Source organism: Diorhabda carinulata, chromosome 12, assembly GCF_026250575.1.
Source record: "Diorhabda carinulata isolate Delta chromosome 12, icDioCari1.1, whole genome shotgun sequence".
Taxonomy (NCBI): Eukaryota; Metazoa; Arthropoda; class Insecta; order Coleoptera; family Chrysomelidae; genus Diorhabda; species Diorhabda carinulata.
In genome coordinates, this window is record NC_079471.1 from 1,320,680 (window position 1) to 1,343,570 (window position 22,891).

Below are 22,891 nucleotides of genomic sequence, written 5' to 3' on the forward strand. Positions count from 1 at the left end.
CCTTCCCCTACATCTTCCTTTCCTTAATTTTCATGCTTCCGAAGGACTTTTGGAACTCAAGTCTTGCCCCTTCGATGATTTTGGTATATATGCTTGATTTAATGAGATGTTTACTTAGTTTCTCATGACTGTATTTGAAACAATTTGATTTTCCATTACAGATTCTTCTATTTTTACCGGATTCAATTTCCTGCACCCCTACATCTTCCTTTCCTTAATTTTCATGCTTCCGAAGGACTTTTGGAACTCAAGTCTTGCCCCTTCGATGATTTTGGTATATATGCTTGATTTAATGAGATGTTTACTTAGTTTCTCATGACTGTATTTGAAACAATTTGATTTTCCATTACAGATTCTTCTATTTTTACCGGATTCAATTTCCTGCACCCCTACATCTTCCTTTCCTTAATTTTCATGCTTCCGAAGGACTTACGGAACTCAAGTCTTGCCCCTTCGATGATTTTGGTATATATGCTTGATTTAATGAGATGTTTACTTAGTTTCTCATGACTGTATTTGAAACAATTTGATTTTCCATTACAGATTCTTCTATTTTTACCGGATTCAATTTCCTGCACCCCTACATCTTCCTTTCCTTAATTTTCATGCTTCCGAAGGACTTACGGAACTCAAGTCTTGCCCCTTCGATGATTTTGGTATATATGCTTGATTTAATGAGATGTTTACTTAGTTTCTCATGACTGTATTTGAAACAATTTGATTTTCCATTACAGATTCTTCTATTTTTACCGGATTCAATTTCCTGCACCCCTACATCTTCCTTTCCTTAATTTTCATGCTTCCGAAGGACTTACGGAACTCAAGTCTTGCCCCTTCGATGATTTTGGTATATATGCTTGATTTAATGAGATGTTTACTTAGTTTCTCATGACTGTATTTGAAACAATTTGATTTTCCATTACAGATTCTTCTATTTTTACCGGATTCAATTTCCTGCACCCCTACATCTTCCTTTCCTTAATTTTCATGCTTCCGAAGGACTTACGGAACTCAAGTCTTGCCCCTTCGATGATTTTGGTATATATGCTTGATTTAATGAGATGTTTACTTAGTTTCTCATGACTGTATTTGAAACAATTTGATTTTCCATTACAGATTCTTCTATTTTTACCGGATTCAATTTCCTGCACCCCTACATCTTCCTTTCCTTAATTTTCATGCTTCCGAAGGACTTACGGAACTCAAGTCTTGCCCCTTCGATGATTTTGGTATATATGCTTGATTTAATGAGATGTTTACTTAATTTCTCATGACTGTATTTGAAACAATTTGATTTTCCATTTCAGATTCTTCTATTTTTACCGGATTCAATTTCCTGCACCCCTACATCTTCCTTTCCTTAATTTTCATGCTTCCGAAGGACTTTTGGAACTCAAGTCTTGCCCCTTCGATGATTTTGGTATATATGCTTGATTTAATGAGATGTTTACTTAGTTTCTCATGACTGTATTTGAAACAATTTGATTTTTCATTACAGATTCTTCTATTTTTACCGGATTCAATTTCCTGCACCCCTACATCTTCCTTTCCTTAATTTTCATGCTTCCGAAGGACTTTTGGAACTCAAGTCTTGCCCCTTCGATGATTTTGGTATATATGCTTGATTTAATGAGATGTTTACTTAGTTTCTCATGACTGTATTTGAAACAATTTGATTTTCCATTACAGATTCTTCTATTTTTACCGGATTCAATTTCCTGCACCCCTACATCTTCCTTTCCTTAATTTTCATGCTTCCGAAGGACTTTTGGAACTCAAGTCTTGCCCCTTCGATGATTTTGGTATATATGCTTGATTTAATGAGATGTTTACTTAATTTCTCATGACTGTATTTGAAACAATTTGATTTTCCATTACAGATTCTTCTATTTTTACCGGATTCAATTTCCTGCACCCCTACATCTTCCTTTCCTTAATTTTCATGCTTCCGAAGGACTTTTGGAACTCAAGTCTTGCCCCTTCGATGATTTTGGTATATATGCTTGATTTAATGAGATGTTTACTTAATTTCTCATGACTGTATTTGAAACAATTTGATTTTCCATTACAGATTCTTCTATTTTTACCGGATTCAATTTCCTGCACCCCTACATCTTCCTTTCCTTAATTTTCATGCTTCCGAAGGACTTTTGGAACTCAAGTCTTGCCCCTTCGATGATTTTGGTATATATGCTTGATTTAATGAGATGTTTACTTAGTTTCTCATGACTGTATTTGAAACAATTTGATTTTCCATTACAGATTCTTCTATTTTTACCGGATTCAATTTCCTGCACTATTCAGGTATTGACCGTTAAGATTCCAGCAACAATGTGAATATATGTTATCTGTTTCAACCCTTAGAATATCCCTTTCCACCTATTTTAGAGTATCAATTTTGTGACATTTTTGTCACTAGGAACTCTTTCGATCTTGATAGTCATCCTGGGGCCCCAAAGGTTTGTTTCCTTTCATCGATTTGTCTTCTTCGTATTCCAACTCCTGATCTACTTGTCCAAATGAATTATATGAAAGGAAAATTGATGTTTTTGGAAAGATTTTAATGTTAACATGGATAAAAACTAGGATTTGATTTGTTGGTTTAATTTTTTTATCGTAAACCAAATTTTGTTTTCGAAAAGTACTTAGAAGCATATCGGTACAATTATAGCAATATATTTGTGAAAAATCATTTTATTTGAAGGATATTTGAGAAATATTATTTTACATTGTTCATTCCTCGGTATATTTTGCATTTATAACATATTTTTATTTATCACTAATCAAAACTGTAGATATATTGATGAATGAGTGTGTTAATTACCCGTTATTTAATATACACTCTTCAAAAAAAAATTGTTGATTTTTTGGTTATTCGTGCAGTGTACTTCCTCCATTTTGTACCGAAAGTCCTTTAATTTGATTAATTAAAATGTTTGAGAGAAATAAAAAATTATCGTTAATTATATTGTAAGGAAAACACTTTTTTTTTATTATTAAATCATTAAAAAAATCTGTTGTAATGTGATTATGTATAAAAAACATTTTTTTAAGGTTGCATTATTAAATACGTTTGTAATTAAATAAATTAAATAATTACATAATACATAATAATACATGGAATCTTCTTATCTTTATTTTTTTTTATTATTAATTCGTTCTCGTTTTATTACTATCCACACTATGAAGTAGTTCAATTGACCGTTCGAAGGATTTGAGGAAATTTCTCAGTAACACGTTAATGCTATAACCAACTTTGTATCTCCACTTCCCTAACTACCGATACACTTCTAGGGGTGTCTGAGAACAAAGTTTATGTTATAGCATTTAGCGTGTATGTATTTTGGAAATTATTACTAAAAACTGCGTGTTATATTTTTCGGACTAGATTTATTTGAACAATTATAATATTTCATGCCATTTTGGCTATCAAGACTTTACAGAATGTGTCAAGTGTTTATATACCACTTTAATATCAAAATAAATCAATTCCGAACCTTAACCGAATATACCAAAGTCCATATTTAAGGCAATAGGCAGATCACCACCATCAATACCGATCTTGGAAACATTCTTGAATTGGGTAGAATCTATCTGATTGAGTTTAATGCAGCAAAAACCCAAGCTGGTTATTTTCACAAATCTTGTAGTTCAGGATTAGGTCTTGTCTGGTATAAAATATCACCTTCAATGCTTGTCGGGTACTCCACAAAACCTTCTATCCTCTGAAGATGCTAGATTCAATACAGAAGGAAGTATTTCGACTTATAGGCGATCCAGAGTTGACTAGAACCTTATAAATCATAGAAAAAAGGTCAATGACCTGATTTTGTTTCATCTATACTACCGCAGAAGATGCTCTCCCGAGCTGTTCGACATAATCCCACCTAGAGGAGTATGTGCAAGACCTATTTAACAGGCTAACGTGGCTCATCAACACCGAGTTCCCAGTTTTTGACCTTCTCTATGACATGGAGATTTCAAAATCCTTCTTACAACAATGTGTAAGCCCCAAATCCTAGTTTTTGAGTTTCTCTATGAAAATGAGGTTTCGAAATCTATCTTCCAATAACGTGTAAGCCCCAAATCCTAGTTTTTGAGCTTCTCTATGACATAGAGGTTTCAAAATCCATCTTACAACAACATGTAAGACCTAAATCCTAGTTTTTGAGTTTCTCTATGAGAATGAGGTTTCGAAATCTATCTTCCAATAACGTGTAAGTTCCAAATTCCAGTTTTTGAGCTTCTCTATGACACTGAGGCTTCAAAATCCATCTTCCAACCACGGGTAAGCCCCAAATCCCAGTTTTTGAGCGTCTCTATGACATAGAGGTTTCGAAATCCATCTTACAACAACATGTAAGACCCAAATCCTTGACATGGAGGTTTCGAAATCCATCTTCCAACAATATTTATCCATCTTGTTGTTTCTTATATCATATTGATGGATTTGATTTTTTTTATTGTTGTAAAATTAAAGTATCAATAAAAGAGACGACCCAATTGGAAAGAAACTGGTAGAATGTAATTTTTTATCCAGAATCAGATGTGGTACTTTACTACAAAATATGTTTTGGCGCATCCTGTATATGTCTGTTTTAGACTGTATATACAATAATCTTTGTTAGACATAATACTGTTTTTAATTTTAATATTTTCGTCGTTGTAGTTATCATTAGTTTGTAAAAAAACAGAATTTACATTAAGTTCCATGCAGATGAAAAATATTTCCATGAAAAAGGCAATAAGATATTCAAGTGATAAAACGTGGACTCAGTTTGCTGTTTTATTTTTATTTTAAGGATTCTTTGACAGTTTGTTAACTGGATGATACCCTACAAGTTCATTTTTAAATGATATTCATAATTACAAAACACCAAATCATATGGGACATTTGAACTACTGTTTAAAATAATTTTTTATCCTGGATACTCACCTGGGTAATTATTGCTATTTTCACAGATTTGGCTAAGGTCGTTTTTAGTAAAAAATCATGAACCAGGATTAACAAAAATGTCGAGCATTTATCTCAGGTTGCAAGACATACAGACTGATATATTTGTTCCCAATTTACAACAAACCCACATTTCGATAAAGGAAAAAACTGAAACATATTTTAGCCTATAAAAACAATTATAAATATCTTGGAATGTTGCTTAAGAAAAATTTATTGTTAACTATTAACAATTACTACCCGAGAAACAGTTTATTTGGAAATCTAAAGATTCACATAATACATATATAAAACAGCAAATGCCAATTTCACCTGGTATTTTACTTTCTTCAGCATTATTGTACTTATTTTCTCTTTAATCATACTTTTCATTACCAATCCAGAGTCTATCAACTTTCCGAAATGCTTTGTGGATTGGTAATTTCATTTTTTGTTAAAATTTGTGCCATTTCTTTGGAAGCAGAATGTATTTACCTCATTGTTGAGTCTAATTTCTCTTTAATTGTACTTTCCATCACCAATCCACAGCCTAGGATATGTCTGTTGAGTCCCCAAGCCTCTGGTAGGCCTTATGAAACAGTCATTTAATTTTTTATTAAAATTTGTGCCATTTTTTGGGAAGCAGAATGTATTTACCTCATCGTTGAGTCTAATTTCTCTTTAATCGTATTTTGAATGACCAATCCATAGCCTAGGATCTATCTACTGAGTCCCCAGGTCTCTGGTAGGCCTTATAAATCAGTAATTTCATTTTTTGTTAAAATTTGTGCCATTTCTTTGGAAGCAGAATGTATTTACTTCATTGTTGAGTCTAATTTCTCTTTAATTGTACTTTCCATGACCAATCTAGAGCCTAGAATGTATCTACTGAATCACCGGCTCTCCGAAAGGCCTTGTGAATAAGTAATTTCGTATTTTGTTGCAGTTTTTTTTTATTTCTTCTGATACAGAAAATATTCACTTCATTCGTGTGTTTATTTTCTCCTCAGTCAAACTTTCCGTTGATTATTTAAAATCCAAGATCCATCTACCAAGTTACCAACTCTTCGAAAAGCATCGTGGAACTGAATCAAATACAATTTAAAGTTGATGGATAATTCCTTGGTATTGACGTTCATATACATCCATGAAAAATCTTCATTGTATTGGGATGGGTGCTTCGGAAAGATCAGATACAACATTCTAAAAGAGAAAATATTTAGATCGAGGTAATAATAGAAAAATAATGAAGTGAACACCAAAATGAAGAAGCAAAACTGCAGACTTAGGACCTTGGCATTTGTTGTAATATATAAAAATCTGCAGCCTGTCACCGTTCGGTTGTAAAAATAGTGTAATTATTTTTAATATTAAAAGAAAAATAACCAATTTTGTATATATGAAAATTTCCTGATCTTAATGTTGTGTATATATTTAAATAATAAAAAAAACAACCTCAAAATAGTGCTTTATTTTATAAGATTTAAAAAAAATTGCGGCTAATCCATTCAAACAGCTTTTATATTGTTCCACGTATTTTTCAAAATAATTTTGTTGAATATTCATAAAAATGGTTTTGTTTCCAACATTTACTCTCAGTGTATCAAAAATATGAAATAATTGGAATTTGATTTGCACTATGTATGTTAATTATACAAATAAAAAATGATTATCGACTTATTCGTTTAAATTCTCTACTACATTTCTCAATCTATATTTGGAAATAGAATATCGATTGTCTACCATGTAAACGGGGCCCTCTCTCTTAAGATTCTTACACCAAATTTTTCCCATTCCTCAGCCTGGATCCAAAGTTCGTGAGCAGTTTCCAAACAGGACATAATACAAGCTCCTTTCCATGCGACCATTGCTGGATCCATATCTCGAGGATTGGTTACAATATCGAGTTGTTCAGCTCGATACAAATAAGGAATCTGAAGTGAAATTCTATTCTGGAGCCACGTGCCTATACCTGAAAATTTCATCCCTCCACCAACCACTAAAATGCACCCGTACATTTTCCTTTTTATTTCTTCGTTTGGACATCTATCAATACTTTGAAGAACCGCTTGATCCAGACTCAATATTTGCCCTGGATTTGTTACAAATTCTTTAATAGATGCTGGCATAATCGGATCCATAGCATCCACCACAATATCGTCTTCGTTAGGAGCATTTTGTTGGTTATCAAGAAAAGTATCATTTAACATATCGGAATTTGCTGTATCCAAACTTTCCTTCATACCTGTAGAACAAAATTTATAACGATAAATAGGAATTATAATTGGTGGAAACTTAGATCTCACCCTTTTTCCTAATATCCCTCAAATATATTTCATCATGTGGATCTTCAGGGTCTCCGGTTGATATCTTCTGGGTATGTATGAATTTTGGTCCTGTGATGGCAAATAATTCAGGACTAAAGAGACTCAATGGAGCAACAATACATTCATCACCAACTTGAATAGTGAAATGATAAACTGGCATATCGGGTTGTTTTAAGATAAAAGATTTCTCCTGAGAACCACATACATCTAAATTAACATGACAAAAATCTTCCTTGAGTTTTCTTAACAACATCGTATCTAATTTATTTTTATCCATACAGTCTTTATAAGGAAAAGCGCATTTTTGAAGAAGCCAAAAAAATACTTGAGTTATATCACCACCCCCGTAATCCAATCTAACCCTAAAAATAGACAAGTTTTGAATATGTAAGCTCGAGTATATTGAATGTTGAATTTTTGAACAATACAAGTTAGGTAATTCGAATTTTAAAATACCTGGTATTTTGGTGACAAATCCCATCTTCAACACAAGAAACTGACGTTTTTTGATCCCCAACATCAATTACACACGCATAACTTAATCCGGATCCGAATGTAGCTGCCACGTGATCCTGTAGTAAAAAACAACTACCGAAACCAATTTTACATAACAAAAGATACATTAATTCCCTTAAATACACCCTATTATAAACGTCTGGTATCACTAAAACAGCTTTGTGATGTTTTAACTCCTTTCGACTAATTTGAAAATTCACTTCAAGTATATAAGTCCATATTGTTTCTAAATCGGCCATAATAGATGTGATTGAACCCCCTGAAAAATAGTTCATCTAAAATTGTCTAACAAATACTTCAACGACGTATCTAACCTGGTCCTGAATGAACATTTAGTTCTCCCCTTTTATAAGGAAAATGTATGTTGAATTCTTGCTTTGGATCCAATCGCAATATATCATTACCAATAACTAAGTCACCTTCCGGTTTTACCCAATCACCACCTGTGTTACTCACTAATTCCGGTTCGGAACGACGATTAAAAGCTGCTATTTGTTGCGGTGGAGTAGCATACCTTCTTCGTCCATCAGATTGTAGACAAGACTGTAAGGTATGTGATACTGCTAGTCTAGCTTCCTCCAATTCTTGTATTTGCGTCGAATCAACTCGTTCTGGTAAAAAACTGTCTGTATATTCAATTCCATTCGGTAATCTCCTCCTTGCGATAGCATGTAAAGTTGTTAACGGATTTAAATCTGAAGCTCTGCCTATTCTTAAATTTAACGACCCCGGATGGATAACTATGATACTTTTAGCGTGTACCTGTTCTACAGGTACTTCTGTAGGCGTTCCACCTAAAGTCATCCCGTGATTCTGTTTTACGGTCAACTTTATATAGTAAACAGTTTAGGTTATGTATACAATATACACTACGTTTACTAACATTGAATCTTCTGGTTTACAAAAGATACTTTCGATATTATATATACACTTAGGTTTTAACAAAAACTAATTATTCGTGCGCACTAAAAATAAACTTTAATAGAAGACTGTCTAAGTTAGATGTATACAAAAAATAACATAACCTATAATCACTTACACAAAAGTATAGGTCATAAAGTTACATAGAGAGGGCGGTATGTAATTGGAAGGGTATTATTGAAAGAGAAACAGAGTGTCGATATACCACCTTCTACCTCTCTTTACTCGCTTTTGATTGGTGTTTTATGTACACAGTTAATATTAAAGATCCAATTAGAATAAAGTAGAGTGGTATACTAATGTTCTTTCTCTCTTTATCAACTGTTGAACAAGTTCAAGTATCTCGCTCTTTTCATCTTTAATATTAACTCAATGGTACAGATTTAATAACATAACCTATAATTATTTACACGCGAGTATAAAATTAAATAAAGCATGGGTAAAAATCATCGTCATAAGAAAAACCTAAAAGCCGACAAAGCTAAAGTGAAACTAAAACAAAGCAAAACAAATTTTTTACCGAAAGGCTTAAATGAAACTAAAGCTACATTTAAAATAAAACCAATCGTACTTTCAGAACAATTAAAAGAGAAAAATAGCCAGATTCCTTTGAGTAGAAGAAAACTTGATGTAAAGGATTTATGTAACAGATTAAATCATTATAATGAAAACGTCAGGAGTTCTGCGTGCGAAGAACTGGTGGAGATGTTTAAACAATATTCGGAAGAAATTGGTAATTTAGGAGAAATAATTTTAAACGTAAGTAATCTTATGCAAGACAGGGAAAGAAAAGTGAGGAGTAACGCAGCTAAGGTTATTAGCACTATCTTGGAAACGACTCCACGAGAAAAATTAGAACCTTTCTTCAATTACTTTTCAACTAACATGCGTTGTGCAATGACTAATATTAATCATAACATACAAGAAGATTCGCTCAAATTCCTAGATTGCTTTTTGATAAACGATTGCGGTTTAATATCTAAAACATCTGATAAATTATTACCAGATTTTTTCACTCTTATTTCTAGATTAAGGGTTGAAAATAATTTGAGTCGTACGGTTACTGTTAATTTAGGCAGTAAAATGACTAGTGTTTCGTGGAGAATTAAAGTCTTGAGTAGATTACATACGATACTTGAATTAATTTTGAATAAAAACAAAGATATTAACGAGGAAGTAGATAATGTTACTTGCTTTGCTTCAAATAACTACTACATTCCAATTTATAAAAACTCGTTTTATAAAATTTTAAGTAATCGTAACAGTAATAGTGATAAAAGTACTGCTATGGATAAAAATACTTTAGACAGTCACGTTGTTAGTCTCATTCCGGTTTTATATGAAATTTGGATGGAAGTTGTGCCTCAAAATAAGGTACAAAAACCAGCAAATGAAAGTACTTGTCTTAGTAATGAAGCGTCTGCTATTTTAAGTAGTGTTGTTAAAACTATATATCTTCTGTGGAAATATTTAGAAGATTGCAGTCACGATTACTTGAAATCTATTTTTATGTCTGCAGAAGCAAATAAATTTTTTAATAACTTGTTAATCAACTTTCCTTATGCTCAAAATGAGAATTTCAACAATAATAAGAAAGTAAAAGTGAACGCTTTGTCTTTGAATACGAATTTAGATTCTAATTGCGTTAGGGAAAATATTATAATATGCCACATTTATTTTATACTAAATGCAACGTTTATAAGAAATACTGCAAAGAATGAATTGAAACGTATAGCGGATTACATAAATAAATGTTTGTTAACAAAAAATTATGTCAATTTAACTAGTATAGACGATCTAATTAATTTTATTAAGATTAGTTTGGTTGAGAAATGCATTGTTTGGAAAAAATCTAATGTTAGTGCTGTTCAAATTTTGGAAAACTTGATAGTTTTTTATAACAATGGTACCATTAAGGAAAAACATAAAATCGTTTTATTCAAAATGTTAGCAGAATTAGTTGAAAACCCATATTTGGTAAAATCATCGCAGTATCAGAATTGGCTTTTATCTTTAACGGAATCACTTTGCAAGACACAAATTAATGATATTACAATAGAAATTCTACTAGAGTTAGCTAGAAAGAACTGCGTTACGTTTTTAACTGCTGTAAAGAAGAATATGCGAAGAATTTTGAATAATATATCTTCTAATAGTATTATTATTACTAAAAAGGGTTATAAAGATGAAAAAATACTTAGAAGAGAAATGGCTTTTATTTTTTATTACATAAAGGAGTTAACTTGTGAAGAAGCAAAAGAGTTATTAAAAAATTTGGTAAATATCCTTCCTGAACAGGACTGTAATATAATCAAAGAGCAAGTACATATTTGTAAACAAAATTCTTGTTAAAAAATTTTAATATATTATTAAAATTCAATATTCGTTTCATTTTTTAAATATCCTTTCCATACATTATAAATAATAAACTTTTTGGTATCAACAATTTAGCGATTGGCTTAGTAGCTTTCTCAAAGATCAATCCACCCAGGACGCTATATATTTTGAAATTTTCCATCTGGTAAAAATCAATAAAATACAAAATTTGTGTTAATATAATCGTATATTGAATAATTTTTGTATAGATTTAATTTATAACGAATAATTAAGGAAAAAAACATGTAAAACTATATGTGTTCAAGTTCAGGTGGAATACTAATTTTATTTGCAATCGCAAATCTCTTAAGGGCTTCATATCTATCTTTAATTTCATTGCATTCGCCTCTAAGAGCAATTGTTTCTTCTTGCATGATTTCCATATCTTTCCATTCCTGCGTTTTCTCTGTTTCTAACTCGTCTTTTTGTTCTATTCTCTTAATCCTACAAGACGCAGCGTATCCTCTGTTTTTTAACGTCCTCCTCCTTTGCTTCATACGAACTATTTCTTCTCTAGAAAGACCCCTTAGTTTTAATTGCCTGTTAAGATCCCTCACGGAAATCGTAACGAGCTCATCGTCGGAAATATCTATAATAGGAGGTGGAGATAATGGAGCCTTAAAAAATATTATGCATGTTAAACGAGTAATATATCTAGAATATCCTGAATTTACTCACCAATTTTCCACTCTTTTTGGGAGGATCCGATGCCATTTTTTCAGAATAGAAATGCTTATTACTGAACTAACCAGTTTTACCTTTTAGAATAATTGCAAGTCATGTTTTAATCATTAAGTTTGATGCAAGATAAATTCTAAAGAAAATCTAAAATATAGTTTTCAATGTTTATAATTCAAGAATTATAGCAGTATTTTTCATATATAATTCAAACACATTTGTGTAAATGAAAACAATATTTATTTTGAAAACATAAATTGACTTCATGTGGTTAACTAACTATCTGTCTAAACTGTCATTTATCTTAATGTTTTTCTACAACCATTGGTTGTAATAAAAAGAGGCCAATAAAATTGGTAGGTCAGATAAACTACTAAATTTGAAAACATAACCTATTTTTATAAATGATTTGATAATGGAATTTATATTTTAAATCGAAATTAAAGAAAGGTAATGAAGGTTAATATTAAGAATTGGAAAGGAGTGGCTACTTGGAAGTGGGTTGCTAATGATGATAATTGCGGAATTTGTCGAATGCCCTTCGATGGTTGTTGTCCGGATTGTAAGCTTCCTGGAGACGATTGTCCCTTAGTATGGGGACAATGTTCACATTGTTTTCACATGCACTGTATTGTTAAATGGTTACAATCACAGCCTGTTAATCAACAATGTCCAATGTGTAGACAAGAATGGAAATTTAATAATAAATAAACTACAACTCAAGTTTTATATACTTGTAATTATTTTTTTTTATAATTTAAATACTTTTGAAATAAATAAATTTTTATTTAGAATGCCGTTTTTTATTGATTATTTTCATAATTTCGATATTAAACTTTCTGTTAGCCGTTTAAAATTTTTATTAATTCAGCTACAACTTTAACATTTATACTATTTCCTAAAACCATATATTTTTTCCTGTCTCTCACATAATCCGGAAAAATAAAATTTTCTGGAAAACACATGAGTCTGCATATTTCCCTAGGTGTAAAAAATCTCAACCCTAATGATTTAAGTAAACCCAATTTTTCGTGTTCCTCTAAATTGGATGAATTCAATTCTTTAACCAATTTTAAAATTACCTCTTCTGATTTTTCTGTAAAAACACTTCCTGTACCATGTACAAATCTACCATAAGATTTTGTAAAACAACAAGATCTGGTTGAATTTTTGTAGCAAATATCTAGAACACTCCAGTATTTAGTTAAAATTTGATCAGATAGATAATACTTCTTAAAGTCTACATTCTGTTCTATAATATTTTCTATCTTATAGCAATCTATGTGTTCATGGATGTTGGGAAAAGTTTCCATCTAAAATAAATACAGAATCTAATCAAAAGTAAAATAATATTATGTAAAACAGTTAAATCTTTTTATCAAATTATCATCTCCAAAGATTTACTCATGAAGATGTCGGCATCAGAAGATTGTAGGAGAAAGGAAGATTTAATAATAGATGATAAAACTTTAAAAGGTGTAAAATATAAATAATAAGGCCAAACCATACACCGCCATACAATAAAAAGTGGTAATAGGGCTTAATTTGCAAACCTGAAGCTGCTGATAACAATAGTAACTTAGGGCAGTGAATGTTGGGTGATGATACAAAAAAACTAAGAAATATTAAGAATATTTAGGAGAAAAATTATTAGAATATACGAAGGAATTACATTGAACGAAGTAGACTTGAGAATCTGAAATAATAGAGAAATATACAGCAGTAGTACCAATAGATAAGGTAATAGGCATATATCTATTGAAATAAAAAAAAATAAATCATACATAATTTTATATCAAATTTAAGTACGCGTTTTGTTTCTTTTCTCTTGCTGTAGTTTTCCCACAAAAATGCGTCATCCAAATGATTTATCATCTAAATAAATAAATATACTCGTCTTACCAAACAAGTTGTTTCAAATGAAAAATCAGTTTTCTTAGCTAAACAGTAATATCGATGTCTTGAATTCGGAACACCTATTTGATGAGGGCTGATTATAAATTCCTGATATTTGTAATCGTTTTCTATCAATACGTCAATTAAGATATTTCTCATTTCTGAATTTTCGAATCCTTTAACATTCTCAATAAGTAAGTATTTAACATCCAAATCTGGTAAAAGTTTTAATATTCGAAAAAATGATGCGGTTCTGGCATCTTTTATATCGTTTTGTAAGCCGTTTCTTGTAAAGGGTTGACACGGTGGTGACATCAATATCGTATCTATATTCAACTTCTTAATATAATCCGAAGTTAATCCTTCAATATTGGTATTAATTAAATTAGTTTCAGGGAAATTTAATCTATATATTTGATTAGCTATATTGTTTATTTCTATTGAAGCATTTACTTTCCCTGCGACACCACTCTCTAAAATGATATATTTGCACATTTATGATTGAAATAAATAAATAATCTTACGTTCAAACGCTAGATGCATTCCACCAATTCCGCTATACAATTCCAAAATATTCATTATTATAAATTTTAATAATAATAGAGCACAATTTAAGAGTATTATTTCTTCTTCCTACTATTTTGTTAATAACAATTTATAATAACTACCTGTAATTTTGTGGCCTTTTCTTTTTTACAGTTACTTGCAATCGCTATATTACTTGAAAACCGAACTATGTATTTTATTAATATTTTTAATACTTAAAATTTAAAAATTTCAATTTAAATGTAAATTTTGTTTATTTTGATCGTTTAACAATTTATGAAATTTGAGGTAAATTATTCACTTTTATTATTCAGAGAAAGACGAAGATAAATTTGACAGTGACATTTAATTACTACACGATTTTTTTAATAAAGTTAATGTTGATATAATTTTTGGGCTCATTGTACCACCTTAAACTAACGATTAAGAAATTATGATTGGCTAGTGACAAGTTGGTGGACCCATCACCAAAGGGTAAAATTCAATACAAGATTATGATTGTTTACCTCTCCCAAAGACAATATTCTAAAAAATGTTCAGAAGCAGGAGCTGGTTTGGTGGAGGATGGGGGAGACCCAAAAATTTACATTCTTTAGAACATTTGAAATATTTATATAATGTATTATCGAGAAATCAAACAGTTTCAGAACATAATAGGGGGTTACTAGTAGAGTCTCTTAGATCTATTGCAGAAATCCTGATCTGGGGGGATCAGAATGATTCTTCTGTATTTGAGTAAGTATCAATCTTTGTGTTTTGATATCTCAAATAAAAAAATCATATTAATAAAGGAGAATGTATAGAAACTGATTTCCTAATTCTAAGTCTACGTATTTTTAATTTTAGTTTCTTTTTGGAAAAAAACATGTTATCATTTTTTTTGAGAATCATGCGCCAAAGGAGTGGAGGCTCAAGTTATGTTTGTGTACAACTTTTGCAAACTCTTAATATTTTATTTGAAAACATAAGAAATGAAACGTCACTATGTAAGTTACAGTTACACCTAATAGTTACTAAAATTGACTTGTTATTATGTATTTTATAATATAATTAGAATTTAATTCCTTTTAGATTATTTGTTATCTAACAATCACGTAAATTCAATAATTGTACACAAGTTTGATTTTTCCGATGAAGAAGTGATGGCATACTACATATCTTTTTTGAAAACGCTTAGTTTGAAATTAAATGCACACACCATACATTTTTTTTACAATGAGGTAAGTTGTAAATGATTTTTTCTGTTAATAAGATATGCAATTATAGCATTAAGACATTTAATCTACAAAGTAAGTAAAGGTGGCATTAATTAATACAAACTAGTGGAGATAAATAGATTTTTACCGAGTAAATTGGGAAATTTATTATTAAAACAGTTTATTCTATAAAAAAATTGGTTCTAAATTGTTTTATTTTTAGTGTTTCAGTCTGTTATACCGTCTCAGAAAAAAGACATTTTGTTTATTGATACATGTTAAAATGTTTTAAAAACTATTCCCTTTCAGCACACAAACGATTTCCCATTATATACAGAAGCTATAAAATTTTTTAATCACCCCGAATCTATGGTAAGGATAGCTGTAAGGACATTAACGTTAAATGTTTACAAAGTTGAAGACGCCAGCATGTTGGCATTCATCAGAGATAGAACTGCCGCTCCATACTTTTCTAATATAGTATGGTTTATTGGAAAACATATACAAGAACTGGATTCTTGTGTTAGAAATGACGCTGAGTAAGTAAATTAAAATATTGGGTATTAGAAAAAACTTTGAAACTTGTTGATGGTATCTGTCAGAACGCCTAGGTGCATATATGCACACTAACTATGATTTTTGCCTATTAATGGAGCCTATTAGAACGCCTACGTCCATAACTACCTATTAACTATGAATTGTGTTTATTAATGGGGACTATCAGAACTCCTAGGTGCATAATTGCCTCCTAACTGTGAATTATGCTTATTAATAGGGCCTATCACAATTCGTAGGTGCATAACTGCCTACTAACTGTGAATTATGCCTGATGACTATGTCTACAAATATAAAACTATGAGAATTTTGATTTTCAGTCATCAATCACAGAATCGTTTATCTGATTTAGTAGCAGAACATTTGGACCACTTGCATTATTTAAACGATATATTATGCTTGAACATAACCGATTTGAATCACGTTTTGACTGACCATTTATTACACAAATTGCTCATCCCTTTGTACATATATTCCCTATCTTCGAATAGAAGGAGAACGTCCTCCGGCGAAGTTGGAATACAAGGACTTAATAAAATTTCTTCAACTCCTAAAAGTTCCCAAAATAGCAGTCCTAAGGTGATTAATATTCAATTTATAATTAAAAAATTATATTTAATATGGAATGTTTCAGCTTCACGATTTATCAAACGGAAAAGTGTCTTGTGTAGTAGCTCTATTTCTATTATCACAGGTGTTCCTAATATTATCTCATTCGCCTTTAGTTCAAACCCTTGCTTGGATAATATTAAAAACGGATAGACAAATATTCGAGAACGGAGTCGATAAACTATTGGAACATTATGAAAAATTGAAAGAAAAACAAAATTTAGAAGACGAAGCAATGGGTAGTGTTAATAATAGCGATAGAGAAAGCACCGGTTCGAAAGAGAATATAGTAGATGAACAAACTAGTATAAATATCACTGACGAGGAGAAACAAAGAATGGTACCTCCTTCAGATGTTGCCGGAGTATCGAATTTCCCATTTTTGGAAACAGTATATGAAGCTCTTGATAGTACAGAAAACGATTACGCTGCCCTTTTTGCTCTTTGTTTATTATATGCCATGTCAAGTAACGAAGGTAAGATTATATCTATAATTTGTTCTTTATATACCAATATAGGTACAAGTAACCTGGTATATGGTCATAAGAAGGTGTAGGAACAAGAGATTGTCTTACCGGTAAGTCTAATTAGGGATGGTACAACGTTCCAGGTGAAAATAGAGTCACAATAGCTTAGGTACCAGAGCACTAGGTTATAACGATAATAAAATGACCCAACAAACAGCGTTAATGTGTAAAGTACGTCTCCAGGTTATGGTGGAGATATTCACCAGGTCAAAAATATCAGAAATAGTTGGTACTAGGCGTAAAAGTGGAATTTGTGAAGATAGTTTAACTAAAAACAATAATGGAGGGTGGGAATTGCATGGAAAAATGATAAGGAACATCAAGAAAGAATTAAATGGACCTGGAGGCAAGAGACTTCAGAAATTGATAAAAATGGTAAAATATTAGAAAAATGGGTTGAAAAGCATCCATAGCTGTTAGTCAACATGTTATAAGGAAAAAAAGAAGAAGAAATTGAATTTATATGGATATATTTTGAAAATGAAGATGGTTTAACAAAAAACAATAATGGAAGGTGGAAATTGCGTGGAAAAATGATAAGGAACACCAAGAAAGAAGTAAATGGACCAAATAATGGATCTGGAGACAACAAGTGAAAAAAAAATTAGAAAAAATTGAAAAATATTTGAGTATATTGAAAAAAATGGGTACAAAGGTATCAGAAATATGAACATGAGTAGAAATTAATGTCAAAGAAATGATACAAGTCAGAAATGAAAATATTAGAAAAGGAACAAATAGGACTCCGTAAAATCAAGAAAAAGATAAGTTTGAATGGATTTATCTCAAAAATTAGGATAGTGTAACAAGAAACAATAATGGAGGATGAAAATTGTTTTAAAAAAATAGTAATGGACCCAAAAAAGAAGTAAATACACCAAATAAAGGATCTGGAGGCAACAAACTTCAGAAATATTGCAAAATATAGAAAAAATGGGTACGAAAGACTTGATCAACATCTAATAAGAAAAAAAAAACAAGAAAATAGAGATACACCAGGTCAAAAAGGAACTACATGAAAGTATTGAGTCTCTGAACCGATATATTTTAAAAAATTGGAGGATGTAATCTATATTTGGAGGACCGTAATAGATCTTTGGAGATTGCAGTTAAACCACAAACCACTTTGGTGTAAACCGTAATATATTTTATCGATTTCGGTATCTACATCATTATTATAGTTAATAAAATCATTTTATTTTTAGGAATAACACCCGATATCACAGAACAAGTGTTGAGACCAAAGAAATCGTTCGTTTCCAAATCTTCGACTACTTCGAAGGACGTTCGTTATACTTACAACAATTATTTAGTCGAAAAAATGTTGCACATAATAATTTTGTCCTGTCAGTCATCTTGTAGGGTGCGTCTTGTAACCCTTGAGCTGGCGTTAAAACTGTTCGTACAATTAACGATATGCGATGGTAAAACTGTGCTATCCGAACCCCATAAGAACATGATAGAGACAGCTAGGGTGCAAAGTATGGCGCTTTTAAGGAATTTTTATAAAAGCGAGGAAATATTTCTCGATATGTTCGAACACGAGTGAGTGTATGCTTCGTTTCGTTTGTTTTTAGTGACACCTTTGTATATAATTTTGTTTTAGATACTGTGATATGTCGAAAGGTTCTCTGAACGTTGAATGGTTGTGTATGGATAGTGCAATTTTACTACCACCTACCGGTACCCCCATGACGGGGATAGATTTTACCAAACGGTTACCGTGCGGTGAGGTAAGTTGATAAATTTTTGGTAATTAACCAACTCAGAAGTGTAGGTACTGTTATTTTCATTTTTTATTTTATTTATTATTCAGATGTTAATATTATTCAATGTCAAATTTGATTTTGATTTTTTTTATACAGGTTGAACGTGCTAGAAGGGCAATTCGGGTATATTTCCTAGTAAGGAATTTGGTGCTAACCTTAAACGGAGAAATAGAAACTCAATTACCTTTGACGAACCCTCAGAGCTGCGTTCAGATCGATCAAGCTTTGGACCTGAGTATAACTCGTTGTCTGTCGCAGTCACATGATTTAAACAATCACTAGTTCATTTGTTGTTTGATGAAATTGTCCTTTCCGGTGTTTGGTGTTGTGTTGCTTGTGCTTGTAAATCCACCCCGGTTGTTGTTTTATATATTTGGTTTAGTTTTAAATTTGGTATATCGATACACTCAATTCAATTTTGAATGATTTTATACTTGCAAGGTAAGTAATGCACTACGAAACATTTTTGTTTCCGGTATGGTAGCCCATCGTTTGTTTGATTTGTATTTAAAAAAGTTCCCTTATTCAAATACTAGTGATTGGATAAGTCTTGTGGCCCCAACTTTGAAGCAAACTCCTCATGAAATGGCATTTTTTTCTAGATAATTCTGACTTGATCGCCTGTACTATAGTTTACAAAGATGGTACGAAAATGCGACGTTTTTTGGTCATAGATATCCTCCAATTGATACTAGTAGAACCTGACACCAAAAGATTAGGTAAGTTTACTCGATCGTTTGGTCATGGTGCTAACTTTAACCATAGAAAGTGGCTAGGTGCTAACTTTGACCTTAGAAAGTGGCTTAGTGACCTTTAGGACCTAAATAAGTGGAACTTCTGGTACCGTTGGTTATATTCATAGCACCTTTCATAAATTACACACCCTAGGATTCTGAAGATGATGAAATATTTATCGAAACGTGCACGCTACAGTGTAATTGGTATTAGTGTACTGATATTTGTATCTATTAGAGAAGAAAATTGATTTTAAATAATTATTATTGTTAATTTAATGAATTTATGGACAATTTTTTCGTTATAGGATGGGGTGTAGCTAAATTAGTAGGATTCCTTCAGGATATAGAAGTAACGGGGGATAAAGATGACTCCAGATGTTTGCATATTACTATCCATAGACCGATATCTGGTGCCAGTACAAACAGAATACCTCTTTTGAATGCTAAATTCCTTTTCGATGATAATATCCGTTGTATGGCTGCTAAACAACGTCTAACAAAGGTGAGTTAGTAATTTGAAGTCTAATTTTATTTTTAAATTTGCTTTTGAAAAAAATAATTGTTTTCGAAAGCTTCCTAAAATTTTTTTTTTCAAAATGTGTTTAATTAGTTTGAAATAATGACAATTTTCTCTATTAGATGCCATAAATTTATATAAAAAAATATTTTGGAAAATAAAAGCAAAGGAAAAGATACAACTAAGGAAAATGGTGAAAAAGTTCAAGCGGGATAAGATAAGAAAAATTAGAAAAGAAATAAAAAGTAATTAAAAATGAAGAAAAACTTGGATTTGTTTGATAAGGGAAGTAAATAGACCAAATAAAGAAACTGGAGCCAACAAAAGGAAAAATTTCAAAAGAAATTCAAGAATATTACAAAATATAATGAAAATAACAATAGAATATAAGAAAAAGTTTATTTGTAAGATAAAGGACACCAAGAAAGGAGTAAATAGACCAAATAAAAGAACTGGAGGCAAAAAAAGGAAAATCTTCAGATTAAAATGAAGAATATTGAAAAATATAATAAAAATAACAAAAAAATATAATTAATTTGTATGAATATAACCTAAAAACAATAATGGAGGGTAGAAATTACTTTAAAAAATGATAAGGAACATCAAGAAAAAAGCAAATAGACCAAATAATGGATCTGGAGGCAACAAAGTGAAAAAAAATTAGAAGAAATTGATAAATATTAGAAAATGTAGTAAAAATGGGTCTAAAAGGAACCCGAAACCCTTAATTAACATGTAAAGAAGGTGAAAAAACAAGAAAACAGTGATATTAGATATGCAACGGCTCAGAAAAATAGTGAGAGATAAGATTATAAATGGTATGAACCAGAAATGACCCAATAAGTAAAAAAAAGTTGAATTTGTATGGATATATAAGAAAAATAGAGATGGTTTAACAAAAGGGACATCAAGAAAGAAGTAAATAGACCAAATAAAAGAACTAGAGGCAAAAAAAGGAAAATCTTCAGATTAAAATGAAGAATATTGAAAAATATAATAAAAATAACAAAAAAATATAATTAGTTTGTATGAATATAACCTAAAAACAATAATGGAGGGTAGAAATTACTTTAAAAAATGATAAGAAACATCAAGAAAAAAGCAAATAGACCAAATAATGGATCTGGAGGCAACAAAGTGAAAAAAAATTAGAAGAAATTGATAAATATTAGAAAATGTAGTAAAAATGGGTCTAAAAGGAACCCGAAACCCTTAATTAACATGCAAAGAAGGTGAAAAAACAAGAAAACAGTGATATTAGATATGAAACGGCTCAGAAAAATAGTGAGAGATAAGATTATAAATGGTATGAACCAGAAATGACCCAATAAGTAAAAAAAAGTTGAATTTGTATGGATATATAAGAAAAATAGAGATGGTTTAACAAAAGGGACATCAAGAAGGAAGTAAATAGACCAAATGAAGTATCTGATGGCAAAACACTTCAGAAAAAATTAAAATATGTCGAAAAAGAAAAAGAGAACAAAAAACACAAACATTGTTTACACTACCACTAATTCAGAGACTGAATATAATTTGCATGTTGAAAGTTTTTTTTTTTGTGAAGCTACTACGTTACTTTTTAAACACACTATATAACAAATTTTACTTTTATTAGGGTAGAATAAAAGCGCGACAGAAAAAAATGCAGCACATAGCTCGACTGCTCGAAATTCCAGGTCAATCGGGGCCTCCGAGTCCGGCTTTTGCAGGACAAGGTGGTACCTACACCCGTTCATCAGTTAGACCAACTAGATTAGAAAATCGAGTGTTATTCAATATGAGTAGGGGACCAGGTAAAGATTTTTTTCGACGGAACGTCATCAAATTAATTGGCAAATTTAATTTTAGGATTCGCTGCTCCTCGCAGGGAAAGTTCGCCAGGTGTGATACACAGAACTGACGAATCGATTAGAAGACATAGAGATAGCGAAAGTCCCAGTAGGAGTAGTTCGAAAGAAATTTTAAAAAAGGATATTAAACAGCGAGATAATTCGGTAAATAGGATAAGATCAAGGGAAGGATCGCCGAGGATGCCTAGACCGAGATCGGAAGAAATTCCACTAGAATTGATAAAGAAGCCTAATTCGATTATTGATATGGCGCCTAAGATTACGATAATACCCAGGTAAGTCGTCGTAATTAGGTTAGTATTACTGTAGGTTAATTTTTTATATATGTGTAGACCTCAAACGCCTAGAACTGTGATTGAATCTGAACCCACCACTTCGAACGATCATTCCGTAATTGTACCGCAGAAAGAAGTAATGAAAACTCGAGTTTCGAGGGAAACTTCTTTTATGGATGAAGAAAATGAAGATGGTAACGAAGAAAGTGTATAGAAACAATTTTTTTGCAACAATTTCTATGCTTTGGCAGCAGATTAGATGTACAGTGTTTTATTAAATTTGTATATAAAGAAAATATATTATTATTAAGGTGATTTGTTTATTTTACTGAATAAAATTTTAATACCTACCTTTCATTCTTTAATCTCCTTTAACGTTTTTCCAATCAAAGAAGGTCTATGTTCCATTTAAGATCACTAGGAAGTCGTCCTTCTCTTTGTACCTCTAGTAAAAGTTCTATTAGATGATTCTCATGTCCCTGTAGTCCATTATCTTTGCTACTATGCTTGTAGAAAGAATTCTACAAACTAATTGGCTGGAATAGAACTTAGTATGTCCAAGTTCATCAGTGGTAAAGGGCCCTTCCAGTGAAAGAACCTCTATATTCCATTTAAGATCACTAGGAAGTCGTCTTTCTCTTTGTATCCTTAGTGAAGGTT

At 31.2% G+C, this 22,891-nt stretch overlaps 6 protein-coding genes across 7 annotated transcripts; 3 read left to right on the forward strand and 3 right to left on the reverse strand.

The window, feature by feature from the left end:
- Positions 1-4,972: 4,972 nt before the first annotated feature.
- LOC130900209 (actin-related protein 8) lies at positions 4,973-8,930 on the reverse strand. The gene is made up of 4 exons (XM_057810687.1): positions 8,091-8,930; positions 7,717-8,035; positions 7,240-7,622; positions 4,973-7,178 (listed from the first exon to the last, which is right to left on the reverse strand). Exons 1-4 carry the CDS (start codon positions 8,578-8,580, stop codon positions 6,673-6,675), a joined length of 1,698 nt encoding a protein of 565 aa, XP_057666670.1. The 5' UTR covers positions 8,581-8,930; the 3' UTR covers positions 4,973-6,672.
- An 81-nt stretch (positions 8,931-9,011) lies between these two features.
- Positions 9,012-11,077, forward strand: LOC130900208 (testis-expressed protein 10 homolog). Its single transcript, XM_057810686.1, has one exon. It carries the CDS (start codon positions 9,133-9,135, stop codon positions 11,047-11,049), a length of 1,917 nt encoding a protein of 638 aa, XP_057666669.1. The 5' UTR covers positions 9,012-9,132; the 3' UTR covers positions 11,050-11,077.
- Positions 11,078-11,241: 164 nt separating this feature from the next.
- LOC130900218 (transcription factor MafK) lies at positions 11,242-12,050 on the reverse strand. The gene is made up of 2 exons (XM_057810700.1): positions 11,752-12,050; positions 11,242-11,690 (listed from the first exon to the last, which is right to left on the reverse strand). The coding sequence occupies exons 1-2, from the start codon at positions 11,785-11,787 to the stop codon at positions 11,325-11,327; spliced, it is 402 nt and encodes a 133-aa protein (XP_057666683.1). The 5' UTR covers positions 11,788-12,050; the 3' UTR covers positions 11,242-11,324.
- Positions 12,051-12,173: 123 nt separating this feature from the next.
- On the forward strand, positions 12,174-12,524 carry LOC130900220 (anaphase-promoting complex subunit 11). The gene has a single exon (XM_057810702.1). It carries the CDS (start codon positions 12,205-12,207, stop codon positions 12,460-12,462), a length of 258 nt encoding a protein of 85 aa, XP_057666685.1. The 5' UTR covers positions 12,174-12,204; the 3' UTR covers positions 12,463-12,524.
- A 28-nt stretch (positions 12,525-12,552) lies between these two features.
- Positions 12,553-14,278, reverse strand: LOC130900214 (tRNA (cytosine(38)-C(5))-methyltransferase). Its single transcript, XM_057810694.1, has 3 exons — positions 14,172-14,278; positions 13,654-14,120; positions 12,553-13,064 (listed from the first exon to the last, which is right to left on the reverse strand). The coding sequence occupies exons 1-3, from the start codon at positions 14,224-14,226 to the stop codon at positions 12,594-12,596; spliced, it is 993 nt and encodes a 330-aa protein (XP_057666677.1). The 5' UTR covers positions 14,227-14,278; the 3' UTR covers positions 12,553-12,593.
- Positions 14,279-14,515: 237 nt separating this feature from the next.
- Positions 14,516-22,546, forward strand: LOC130900205 (protein CLEC16A homolog). Of its 2 annotated transcripts, none has more exons than XM_057810679.1 (14): positions 14,516-14,928; positions 15,040-15,179; positions 15,265-15,413; positions 15,699-15,928; positions 16,265-16,523; positions 16,579-17,029; positions 18,286-18,625; positions 18,687-18,813; positions 18,946-19,096; positions 19,452-19,568; positions 19,892-20,088; positions 21,722-21,899; positions 21,955-22,231; positions 22,289-22,546. In XM_057810679.1, exons 1-14 carry the CDS (start codon positions 14,726-14,728, stop codon positions 22,443-22,445), a joined length of 2,976 nt encoding a protein of 991 aa, XP_057666662.1. In that variant the 5' UTR covers positions 14,516-14,725; the 3' UTR covers positions 22,446-22,546. The 2 variants fall into 2 exon arrangements, with proteins under 2 accessions (XP_057666662.1, XP_057666663.1); XM_057810680.1 differs by having other exon boundaries at positions 18,946-19,084.
- The last annotated feature ends 345 nt before the right edge of the window (positions 22,547-22,891 follow it).